The sequence below is a fragment of the Mirounga angustirostris genome, unplaced genomic scaffold (genome assembly GCF_029215605.1).
Source record: "Mirounga angustirostris isolate CCGP_5_RB_7025 unplaced genomic scaffold, mMirAng1.0.hap1 SCAF_10, whole genome shotgun sequence".
NCBI classification, from domain to species: Eukaryota; Metazoa; Chordata; class Mammalia; order Carnivora; family Phocidae; genus Mirounga; species Mirounga angustirostris.
Window position 1 is genome coordinate 75,425,709 of NW_026991718.1, and position 12,222 is coordinate 75,437,930.

General features: G+C 41.1%; 1 protein-coding gene across 11 annotated transcripts in view; it reads left to right on the forward strand.

The window, feature by feature from the left end:
- Positions 1 to 12,222, forward strand: part of THADA (THADA armadillo repeat containing) — a 325,846-nt gene that overhangs the window by 245,247 nt on the left and 68,377 nt on the right. For all 11 annotated transcript variants that reach the window (XR_008506903.2, XM_045885094.3, XM_045885095.3 and 8 more), the window contains one exon: positions 1,287 to 1,381. Coding sequence is in view for 10 of the 11 variants with exons in the window: in XM_045885094.3 (XP_045741050.1) it covers positions 1,287 to 1,381 (95 nt within the window). In the remaining variant the exon portion in view is untranslated. The remainder of the gene's footprint in view (positions 1 to 1,286; positions 1,382 to 12,222) is intronic.

A 12,222-nucleotide genomic window follows, 5' to 3' on the forward strand; every position in this document is an offset into this window, starting at 1 on the left:
GAAATGGTAAGACTGCTCCAATGCAGGGAATGGGGAGGATGGGCTTAGGGGTCAGGGAAATAGAATTTCATTAGCCAGAACACTCGTGCCACTCCCTACTCTCAGGCTGGAAGCAGAGAAGGCAGGGAGCGAACACTGATGGAGCGTCTGCCGCGGCCCGGCAGCGAGGCGGAAACTCCGGTTGCGGCGCCACGCCGGAAGTCGCACGGTGACTCACCATGCAGTGATTAGGGTTTCCATTGTACCGGTCGGGAATATGAGTCAGGTCACAGAAATAAGAGGCAAAGCCAAGACTCAAACCCAGGTCTGTCCCTTCTCTTTTTACTACCTGTACTCAATTATCGGAACACCAGGGAGGCCCTTTTCATGGTCAGTCTGAACCAGGGCTCAGAGCCAGGGGACCTTCAGCACTGTTCTCAAAAGAAAGTCTTCATTCATCCTTAAAGGGCGACTGGGTGGCTCAGATGGTTAAGCGTCTGCCTTCGGCTCAGGTCATGATCCCGGGGTCCTGGGATCGAGTCCCGCATCGGGCTCCCTGCTGGGCGGGGAGCCTGCTTCTCCCTCTGCCTCTGCCTCTCTCTCTCTCTCTCTGACTCTCATGAATAAATAAATAAAACATTAAAAAAAAAGAAAGAAAGTCTTCATGCTTCCTTTTTTATCCAGACCCCTAAATCCAAGCCCACTTACTTTTTCCAGCGTGTGGTTCAAAGAGTAAAGTGAACTCCATTTACTGAAAGAAGAAGAACTTTCCATTCATTGGGAAAGGAACGTCTGTCGCAGGGTTTGTTAGTGCTTCCGTGTGTTTGTTTTTCAGCTGGTTATTTTAAGTCCGTAGGTATGGTTTGTCCTATGGCAGTGAGTTCTCCTTCTCCAAAATGCTCGGTCAGTGACACTCGTAACCAGTGATTCCCTCCCCCCCCATATGCCCACTAAAGCGGAAAAATAACAGAATCTAATTCCCCCTGCCAGTCTCCTTGTTTTCAAATAACTGGGAGAGGATACCGGGTTTTGTTTGTTTTCAGTGTGTTTTATTTGGAACCAGAGCATAGAGTTTTATCTGTTTTGTGCATGCGTATCCCCAACCTCCACCATATGCTCTAGGATTTCATTTCCTTATTTGACTTACTGACGTGTTTCTACTATTGGCGATTAGCTGTCTTTTTTAGCATTTGCCGTAACTCCCTTAGCCTCATGATGTGCCTGTCAAAAAATACCTTTTTCTCTTCTGTGACCCAGGCCTCAGGGAGAGAAAATATCAATTTATCTCCTGTTCTTTACCTTTCTAGGCAAAATCCATGTTTGGTGACCAGAGCTGTATATATTGACATTCTCTTCCTGTTGACTCGCTGCCTTGACAAACCCACGAAAGGCACAGAGCCAGGTATGACTCATAGTTATATCATATTTTGGAATGATTATGGATCTTTGAAATACAGGTGGGGCTTTGAGTGGCTCTACCACACACTGCCCCCCAGCTTCTACTTTTGTAAAACTAACCACACATCAAAATGAGGCATGGTGTCATACGGTTCCCTCGTAGAAGCTTCTCCAGGAAACTTGCCCTTGTTTAGTTGGAAGTTTGCCATTTATTTTCTATTTGGTCATTCAGGAAGGAGTTTGGACTATACTCAGATACCCTCTGTGTTTCAGAGACCTTGGTTTTTTTCCTCTTCCATGCATCATTTTCTTTGAAATTCATCAGTTTCAATAACGGAGAGTCCATTCTGCCCCATTCCGTGGAGCTAACTGAGCTGGGTTCGTTTGATCCTGGAGTCTGGGTACCTGAGACTCAGTCCCAAATCCACCCTTCACTGCCTTAACCTCTGACTTGAGATGTGTTCCTTGGTCATATATGTTTCCTGGTATGGGGCGCCAGATCCATATACAGTTGTTCTATTTTAATCATGATTCACAGAGTGGTTTTCTTAAAATGGAGAAGGGCAACTCCAAAATAAAAAAAAAAAAGTTTTTTTATGTGTTTATATAAGAGGCTGCAGGAAGTGCTGTACATGAGCTCCAGGCCACAGACTGAAACTGATTTTCATCAACACAAACTGGAATGCAGGGTAATGAGCCTGCAACTGGTTAAAATCAGCCTCTTCTAATTGATTAGGCCTGTCTAAAGGAGGCTACAATTACAAAGTCACATTCTGAGTACAAGCAGGCCAGGCCTTTCCTCTGTTACATTTAGTCTGTCAATGATTTGTTGTCTTCAGTAAATATATTCAGGCTGTCAGAGTCCAGCTCTGTCCATATGGAACCCTGTTCCCAAATTCAAACCAATTTGAAGTGCTTTGAGGGGGAGGTGCGAAACCACCTCACCCGGATCAATGTATATTAGCCCACAAAGCCCCTGTGGCCATGCAGAGGTAAGAAGAACACGCCTGAACTTTCATCAGCTCCATAGCCCTGCAGAGGGGCGGCTATTGTATCCGTTTAATAGAATAGGATCATATAGTTTTATAGCTGTAAAACAGTCCTAGTTTATGCCTCTTGTCCCAGCGTAATTATTAATAGTGCCTCCCCTTTACCCTTGAAAGTGTCCAGGTTTGCACCATATATTATAGATCACCCCCACTGTAAGGGACCTCAGGGTTGCGCCACCTTATTTTACACTTGGGCTAACTGGGGTGCGGAGATTATAAATCAGATGTTACCAAGTAAGTTGGTTTGGGTTTCCTCTATTTTTGTATTTCAGTTCCAAATTCCGTATATCTTGACAGTACTTCTCTGCTTAGTAGCCAAAGGACTTTGGCCTTGAAAGAGTTGCTCACAACTAACAAGTCCAGGCTTTGGGATCCTCTCGGAGTTGTGTGGTTGACCGTAATCATCAGTTTATTTGAACTAAGTTTCTCTTAACGTATTTTATGTATTTTAACCTTTATTCCTTGTCTGGAGGGATTAACCCTTGAATGCTGTGGGCAAAATCCATGTTTGGTGGATTCTCTATTCTCCAACCACCCGCCCTTTACTGATGCTTGGGCTCCTCCATGAAGACGTTGGCCTTTTTGAGCCATTCTTTCCTCCAGTCTTGTGTTATAGAAGAGTTTGTACCCCAGTTGAATGTGATCACAGCTGTCGTTTATTTTACTCAGCTGTATCGTACTTGCATTGATGCATCATTCCTCTTACTAAGTCATTACTCTGAGGAGGAGGATGTGACGGGGTGGGTGCTCTTGTCTTTATTCTAGTATGACACCCATCGCTCGAAATATTTTATCCCGCATTGCCCATTGTGGCAGTCACTAGCCACATGTGGCTCCTAAGCACGTAGGATGGGCCGATCCAAATGGGAATGCTTTGGATGAATAAAATACACACCCAATTTCAAAGAGTTAGTATGAAAAAAAGAATGTAAAATTTCTCGTTCACTTTTTATATTGATTGCATGTTGGAATGATACTATTTTTGATATATTAGATTAAATATATTATTAAAATTAATTTCACCTATTTCTTTTTACTTCAAAAAATGTGGCTGCTGGAAAATAAAAAATTATATATGTGGCTCATATTATCTCCCTATCAGACAAGTAAGGATTTTATCCAGTCCTTTGGGGTTTGCCCACATAAGCCACAGATGTGTGTGTATATGTGTATCTATCTGCATGAATGTTATATAATCATTTAATATACATCCACACAAACAGTGGTAATAAATTTTCCTCCTTTGAGGATGGAACTAGATTTTTAGAACTAACCAAATGTCAAATACGATGGCAATTAAGATGGACGGCACTGTTTAAGAAAAAAATAAACTGTGAACTTAAAGAAATGAAATCTATTCTTATGTGTTTCATAAATTATTTCCAAAGGCAGCCTGAGCAATAGCTAAATATGTTACCAAACAAGGCGATCACTTACTTAGATATGTAGACTTCAATATGATTTCGAAATAATGTCATGACATTATAGTGTTACCCTGCAAGTACCTTGAAAGAATGGATCATGCCTTAGATTCTTCATCCCTCAGCTAAGCACATAGCAGGCCCTTGTTAAATGAGTTGGTTATTAACTGATTGAAATGCACAGTTTTCCTCAGTTTTTAGAATGGTAACAGTTGTCATCAAGATACAAAGTCTTATTTAAATTCATGCATCAATCAGTTGTAAATTCATTTTCTGAATTCAAATGTTATGTTTATATCATGTGTTGTCATGTTCATTTCATGTCTGTAAATGTGTACATATCTACCTCCATTATTAGCTCACAAAGCTCTGAGTAGGGAGTATATCTGCCTTTTAGCTTTGTGACCTTAGGCAAGTCATTGAACCTCTCGGAGATAATTTTTCTCAATTGTAATTGGGGATGATGACAGGATCTACATCTTATAGTGGAAGTTGATGAATTTATGTAAATTCCTATGTAAGGAATGTGCTTTGCATCACACAGAATAAGTGCTCAATAAATATTAGCTACTTTTGGGGCGCCTGGGTGGCTCAGTTGGTTGAGCGACTGCCTTCGGCTCAGGTCATGATCCTGGAGTCCCTGGATCGAGTCCCGCATCAGGCTCCCTGCTCGGCAAGGAGCCTTCTTCTCCCTCTAACCCTCCCCCCTCTCATGTACTCTCTCTCTCTCTCATTCTTGCCCTCTCAAATAAATAAATAAATCTTTAAAAAAGATATATTAGCTACTGTTAATATTATTATGATCCTCATTATCATTACCTAGAAACCATGCATCTGTCTAGTCCCCTGCAGTCCCTTACATTCACAGCTCTCCTCTTACTTTAAACATCTTCAGGAAAGAAGAAATGTCTGCTTTCCTGGGAAAATACTGAAAGATGGCATAGCCGTCGTAGAATGTCAGGAAATCCACTTGATTAAGGCTGCTCCTGCCCCTTTGAGTCCAAAAAAGGATCATTTTTGTTGTTCATGTATTTTTTCATTCATCAGAAGTGACATGCTAACATCAGACACGTTGAGCACCTATAGCTAGAGACACATACATGGGTTTTGGGCTTACAAGTAGGGGCAGTAAGAGATTACAGGTGCTGTAAAGGAAATGTTTATGGGATACATTGGAGGCACCAAAGACTGGAAGGTCATTTCTACTTGGGAAGACAGGAAGGCTTCATAGAGAAGAAGGTGGTTGAACAGAGTTTTGAGGGTGAGTAGAGATTCACCACATGGGCAAGGTGAAGGTGGGCATTATAGATAGAGGGCGGAGCATGGCCAGAGCCACAGAGGCACAAGTCAGCACAGCCTTCAAAGCACAGGGCAGTGACCAGAGTGTTGGGTTCAAGACCAGGCAGGTGTGACTGGAAGTCACAGGACTTCCAGTCCTGTGGACTGGAGGCAGGAAGAGGCAGGAACTCAATCATGAAGAACCTCATAGGCCAATCTGAAGAGCTTGTAGTTGATTTTGTAGACAAAGGAGATTATTGAAGGATATAAGACAGAGAGTCACACCAGGTGGTTTTTAAGACAAGGTGACATTTCATGCCCTCATCCTCCTAGAATGCTTAGAACCTTATGAACTAAGTTCCTATTGTCGCCAAAAAAGAATGTAACTGAAAATCCATTCGTGGATTGTCAGGGGGATTTGTACAGACATTGTGATCATCAGCACTGGGGGTCTGGGAGGTGGGAGTGGGGAACAGAGAACCAGACTGAAGGTAAAGGCCGCAGAGTGCTAAAAATAGCTGTCTTCGAATGGTGCCATCATGGGGGAATTCCTCCTCTTATTTCCATTGTACAGATCTTAAACACCATAATTCTGCTTTATTCATATGAGAGTACGTATTTGTATTTCAACAGTAAATGTACCTAACTATGACTCTTGAAGGCGATTAATTATTCCAAAAGAAATGAAGTAGTATCCATCTCAGGACACATTTTTGGTTGGAGGAGGATCTGTCCCTCTCCTCTCACTGTTCTGTATGTGACCTTGGAAGGCTATTTCCACCTCTAAACTGTCTCAGAACCAGGTTGAGGGGCTGGGGGCATAAACAAGGAGAAAAACAGTGAAGGGGAAAGGCAGGGAAGACGATTAGAAAAGCTTAAGATAATGATGTGTTTTGTGTGATTCAGACTTTTATCTTAGTGCTTCCCCACCCTTTGAGGTTTCCTCAGCCATTAACTAGGTTTTAAAAATTCCAGATCTGGGGGTTTTGTTTTGAGTTCCAAAGTGATTTAAACCCACAGGACTCTCTGTCCCTTGTATTCTTTTTCCTCTTCTGAATCCAGCTGTCATCATTCATATACATCAGTTTCCTGCTAGAAAGAAAATTATAGTCTCCGGGTGGAGTCGGGGGATGAGGAAGATGAAGCCTGATTGCACAAGCACTCCGGGGCTGCCTTGCAGGCCTAGGCAGGGATGCAGAGACTGAGAGCTTTCGCTGTCATTGGAAACCCACCTCCCATTTGTCCTCTCAGCTTGGACACTCTCCACACCACTCGGCCGCATATAAGTGATCTCGAAAGGCTGTTTCCCTGCCCCTGAAATGTATATAGGATGCCCAGCATACTCTCATCCTCAGGGAACATTTTCAATACCTTCTTCCTTGTGGGGATCATAATAACTATGACCAACCATTCCTGAGCACCTAACTCTGGGCCAAGCATTGTGCCAAGCATCTTGCAGGCATCAGTGAGGGAGGCACTAGTGTTTCCTCATGTCAGACTTGAGGAAACCCAACGCTAAGAGACAACTGGCCAAGTGTCAACGTGCATAGCAGGAGGGCAGAGCCTGACCTCTCGGGGCACTTAACCCATGCCATGGCTCCACAGCACAATCAGGGCCAGAATCAGGAACACCATTACCTCGGGGAGGGTGCCCTAGAACCCTCTTGGTTGTTCCAACCTCCCAATCCTCATCCTCTTCTGTAGAACCCCCAGGCCTCAGAGAGGGATCCCCTTCATAGGAGCTTCTGGATCACATGCTCACATGGGCACTTTCTTGCCCGCATTTCTGTCTCCCGTGCCGGCAGTATGTGGAATACCATGAGGGTGTGCCTGGGACAGAAGCAGTTACTAGAAAGAGAGAGCTTGACCGCTCCCAGGCAGCCACCTGCCGTTTCTCTCTTTGCAAGTGGACCCACGGCCACCGCATGAAACACTTCCCAGTACCAGGCTGCTGGCGGCTGCGTTTTGTGGTTTCTTTGTTAGTTGGGATTTATAGCTCAGATCTCATCATTCTGCCAAGTGCAATAAACATTTTGTTTTACTGGAATGTAACTTTTATTATTGTTATTATTTTTCTTCTCAATGCCTTAAAAGTGACCAGCTTGAGAGTGTGAAGTCAGAATCCCTAAATAGTCTGAATGCCAAGTCAGTGCGCTCTGTAGATCAGTTTAAGATTAGAAGACAGGCTCTCATTTATTACCACTTGTATTTATATAATGGAAGTTAGGTAATGTAAGCGCTCCCAAAGTCCAGCTCAGATGGATGATGATGGTGGTTTAAATGGTAAAACCTGTGACAAGTATCCAACAATGCCTTGCATTTGTACGGCCTTGAGCATGAATAATATATGTGTGATATGAATAAATATAAGGTCAGCGATTTTTATGACATACTAACTTCCTTTACCTAAGTTCCTGGGAAATATAGCCAATTACAGAGAATGAAAACACTGGCAACTTACAAACACCTGCTTTGATTATTTGGTCTAATTAGGTTAAATTTAACCAATCCCATCTGAACAAATTGAAAACAATTCTTATCTGTTCTCTTGGTCATGTATTCTATCGGTGTTGGATGCAGATGTGTTTAATATGACACAGTTGGTGCTATTCTCTCAGCTCTGGGTGGGAGATAAAAGGGAATCGAGAACATATTTTTAGAGTCTTCTGGGGACTTTTTATTTCTGGGCCTGCAGCTATGAAATTTCAAGGAAAAAAAAACAGGCTTTGTTGTCAATAAATTAGTTGCTTTTCTCCAAAACACTGAGACTGTCATCTGAACAGTTGGCTTTTGCCAAAAGTATCTTTCCCAGGGAACAGCGAGCTCCTAAAATAAGCAGATGATTCTAGCTGCCTTTCGGAAGTCAGAATAATACAGGATGTGTTATTAGATTGCTAGGTTCATGTGGTGGTTACCTCTCGTTAATTCCAAGCCTGGTGCTGAGGACATAGGCCCACAGTTCTTAGAATTTTAGAGTTTAGAGACCATTTAATCAGTAGGTAGAATGGAAACGATAGCAATTAAGTGACTTGCCCAAAGTCACACAGCTGGTTGGTGAAACAGTCAAGCTTCCTTGGCTCCTGGTCCGCTGCCTATTTCTGTGACCAAAATTAAGAACCTCTAGTAGTGTGAGTTGGGCTGAGCGTCTGGATCTGTCATGGAACCATGTCATGAAACTGTCTTACCTACATTTCCACTTCAGGAGTACAGTACTGTTCATATGAGCAACCTCAGAACAGCTGTGATTTCGGTTTTTCCTCTGTGTTCTTGTCTTGCCCCACTCCAGCAGCCCTCATCACAGATAATCTGAAACTAGTTACCTATGTCAAGTAAATTAGTTAAGCAAGCTGTTTTTGAAAGCTTATTTTAGATATCTCAAATAAATGGAATCATACAACATGTGGCCTTTTCTGTCTGGCTTCTTTCACTTAACAGTGTTTTCAAGGTTCATCCATGTTGTATCATGAATCAACACTATTCTTTTTTATGGCAGAATAATATTCCACTGGATCAGTATACCACATATTGCTTATTCATCAGTTGATGGTCATTTGGGTTGTTTCTACTTTTTGGCTGTTATGAATAATACTATTATAAGGATTCATGGACAAGTGTTTGTGGGGATGTATGTTTTGAGTTCCCTTGGGTATTGACCTAGAAGTAGAATTGTTGGGCATATGCCAACCCTAAGTTGAACTTTTTGAGGAATTGGCAAACTGTTTCCAAAGAGACTACATCATTTTACATTCCTGCCAGCAGTGTATGAGGGCTCCAGTTTCTCCACATCCTTGACAGCACTTGTTATTGTCCGTCTTTTTTTATTATTGCCATCTTGGTAGGCATGAAGCAATATTGCATTGTGCTTTTTGATTTGCATTTCCCTTATGGCTAGTGATGTCAAACATCTGTTCTACCGCTAACTGGCCCTTTGTATACCATCTTTAGGGAATTGTCTGTTCAGATCCTTTGCCCATTTTTAAATTGGGTTATTTGTCTTTTTATTCTTGAGTTATAAGAGTTCTTTATATATTCTGGATATTAATCCCTTATCAGATATATATGATATACAACTATTTTCTCCCATTCTGTGGGTTGTCTTTTCACCTTCTTGATAACGTCCTTTGATGTACAGAAGTTTTTAGGTTTGATGACATCCAGTTTATCTATTTTTCTTTTGTTGCTTATGCTTTTGACATCAAATCTAAGAAACCATTGCCTAATCCAAGGTCATGAAGATTTGTACGCATGTTTTCTTTTAAAGACTTTTATAGTTTTACCTCTTCACATTTAGGTTTCTGATCCATTTTTTCTCAGATTTATTTATTTTAGAGACAGAGTGAGTGAGTGAGCGGTGGGGAGGGCCAGAGGGAGAGAGAGAGAGAGTCTCAAGCAGACTCCGTGTTGAGCACAGAGCCTGATGCGGGGCTTAATCTCACGACCTGGGCCAAAATCAAGTGTTGGACACTCAACTGACTCTACCACCCAGGTGCCCCAGTTTCTGATCCATTTTGAGTGAATTTTTGTAATTGGTGTGAGGTACAGAACCAACCTCATCCTTTTGCATGTGGCTATGCATTTATCCCAGCACTATTTGTTGAAAAGACTTACTATCCTTTCCTCATTGAATTGTCTTAGTACCCTGGTCAAATGTCAATTGACCATAAATATATGGATTTATTTCTGGACTCTCAATTCTATTCCATTGACCTATATGTCTGTCCTTATGCCAGAACCATACTGTCTTGACTCTCACTGCTTTCTAGTAACTTTTGAAATTAGGGTGTAAACCCTCCAACTTTGTTCTGTTTCGAGATTGTTTTGGCTGGGTCGCTTACATTGTCATACAAATCTTAGGAACAGTTTGTCAACTTCTGCAAAAAGGAAAGAAAAACCAGCTAGGATCTTGATAGGTATAGTGTTAAATCTGTAGGTCAATTTGAGGAGTATTGTCATTATAACAATATTATGTCTTCAGGAATTCAGATCAGAACACAGGATGTCCTTCCATTTATTTAGATCTTCTTTCAGTGATGTTTTGTAGTTTTCAGTGTATACACATCATGAACATCTTTTGTTAAATAATTTATTCCTATTTTATTCTTTCTGATGCTGTTGTAAATGAAATTATTTTCTTAATTTCAATTTTGGATGGTTTGTTGCTACTGTATAGAAGTACAATTGATATTTGTATATTAATCTTCTATCCTACAACCTTACTGAAGTCATTTATTAGGGGTTTTTTGTGGATTCCTTGGGATTTTCTATAAACGAGATCATGTTATGTGCAACATAGTTTGTACTTCTTCCTTTCCAGTCTGGCTGCCTTTTATTTATTTTTCTAATTGTCTAATTACTCTAGCTAGAACCTCCTGTAGAATGTTAAATAAAAATGGCAAGAGCAGACATTCTTGTCTTTTTCTTGATCTTGGGGGGAGAGAGTTTTCCATCCTTCACAATCGAGCATGTTGTCAGCTGTGGGTTTTTCATAGATATACTTTATCAGGTCGAAGAAGTTCCCTTATTTCTAGTTTGTTGAGTGTTTTTACTGTGAAAGGGTGTTGGATTTTGTCATATTCTTTTTCTATATCTATTGAGATGATCATGTGATTTTTTTTACCTTTATTAATACGATGTGACCCATTAATTTTTATTGCTGAGTAGTGTTCCATTATATGCATGGTTTGTTTATATTAACTCATCAGTTGAAATACATTTGGGCATTTCTACTTCTTGGAGATTGTGAATAATATGGCTCTGAGCATTCATGTGGTCATGTTTTTATTTCCCTTAAGTAAAACTTAGTAAAGTGACCACTGGGTCATATGATAAGGATTACAAGAAACTGCCAAACTTATTTTCCAAAGGGGCTTACCACTTTGCATCCCCACCAGCTCTGTATGAGAGGTCTAGTTGTTCTATTATCCTCACCTAGACTTGTTATTGTCCCTCTAGTAGCTATTTGAGTGAGTGTAGGGTATCTCATTGTAATTTTAGTTTGCAATGACGAGTTATTTTGAACATCTGATATATTTTTGGTAAAGTGTCTATTCAAATCTCTGTCACATTTCTTTTTTAAATTGAGTTGTTGGGGCACCTGGGTGGCTCAGTCAGTTAAGCATCTGCCTTTGGCTCACGTCATGATCACAGGGTCCTGGGATCGAGCCCCATATCAGGCTCCCTGCTCAGCTGGAAGCCTGCTTCTCCCTCTCTCTCTCCCTCTGCCCCTCCCTGCCGCTCGCGTGCTCTCTCTGTCTCTCTCAAATAAATAAATAAAATCTTTAAAAAAAAATAGAGGTGTTTATTTTATTGTTGAGTCTTACTATTGAAAGTTCTTTATTCTGGATATAAGTCCTTTATACAAAGAAATACTTTGCAGATATTTTCTACCTATTGTTTATCTTTTCATTTTCTTAACAATGTCTTTTGAAGAGCAAACATTTTTAATTTTGATGAAGTCCAATTTCTTTGTTTTATGCTTTTTGTGCCCTAGTAAAGAAGCCTTTGCCTATCCCAGGGTCACAAAGATGTTCACTCATGTTTTCTTCTACAATTTTATATTTAAGATTTTACGTTTATATCTTTGATTGACGTCAAGCTAATTTTCATGTAATCTCCTAAGGTTGAAGTTCTCTTTTTAATTTTTTGCATACAAATAACCAATTATTCCAGCCCCAATATTTCTTCAAATACTTTTTTTAAAAGATTTTATTTATTTATTTAATTGACAGAGAGAGAGAGACAGCGAGAGAGGGAACACAAGCAGGGGGAGTGGGAGAGAGAGAAGCCGCTTCCCGCGGAGCAGGGAGCCCAATGCAGGGCCATGCAGGGCTCGATCCCAGGACCCTGGGATCATGACCCAAGCCGAAGGCAGCCGCCCAACAAACTGAGCCACCCAGGCGCCCCTCAAATACTTTTTCCAGCCCTTTCCCTTTTTCCTCTCTTTCTGGGAATTCCACTATATGTATATTAGGTCACTGGAAGTTGTCCCACACATCACTGATGTTCTGGGGGTTTTTTTCTGTGTTTCATTTTTGATAGCTTCTAATTTATGTCTCTGAATTCACTAATCTTTTGCAGTGTCCAATCTGCTAATCCCA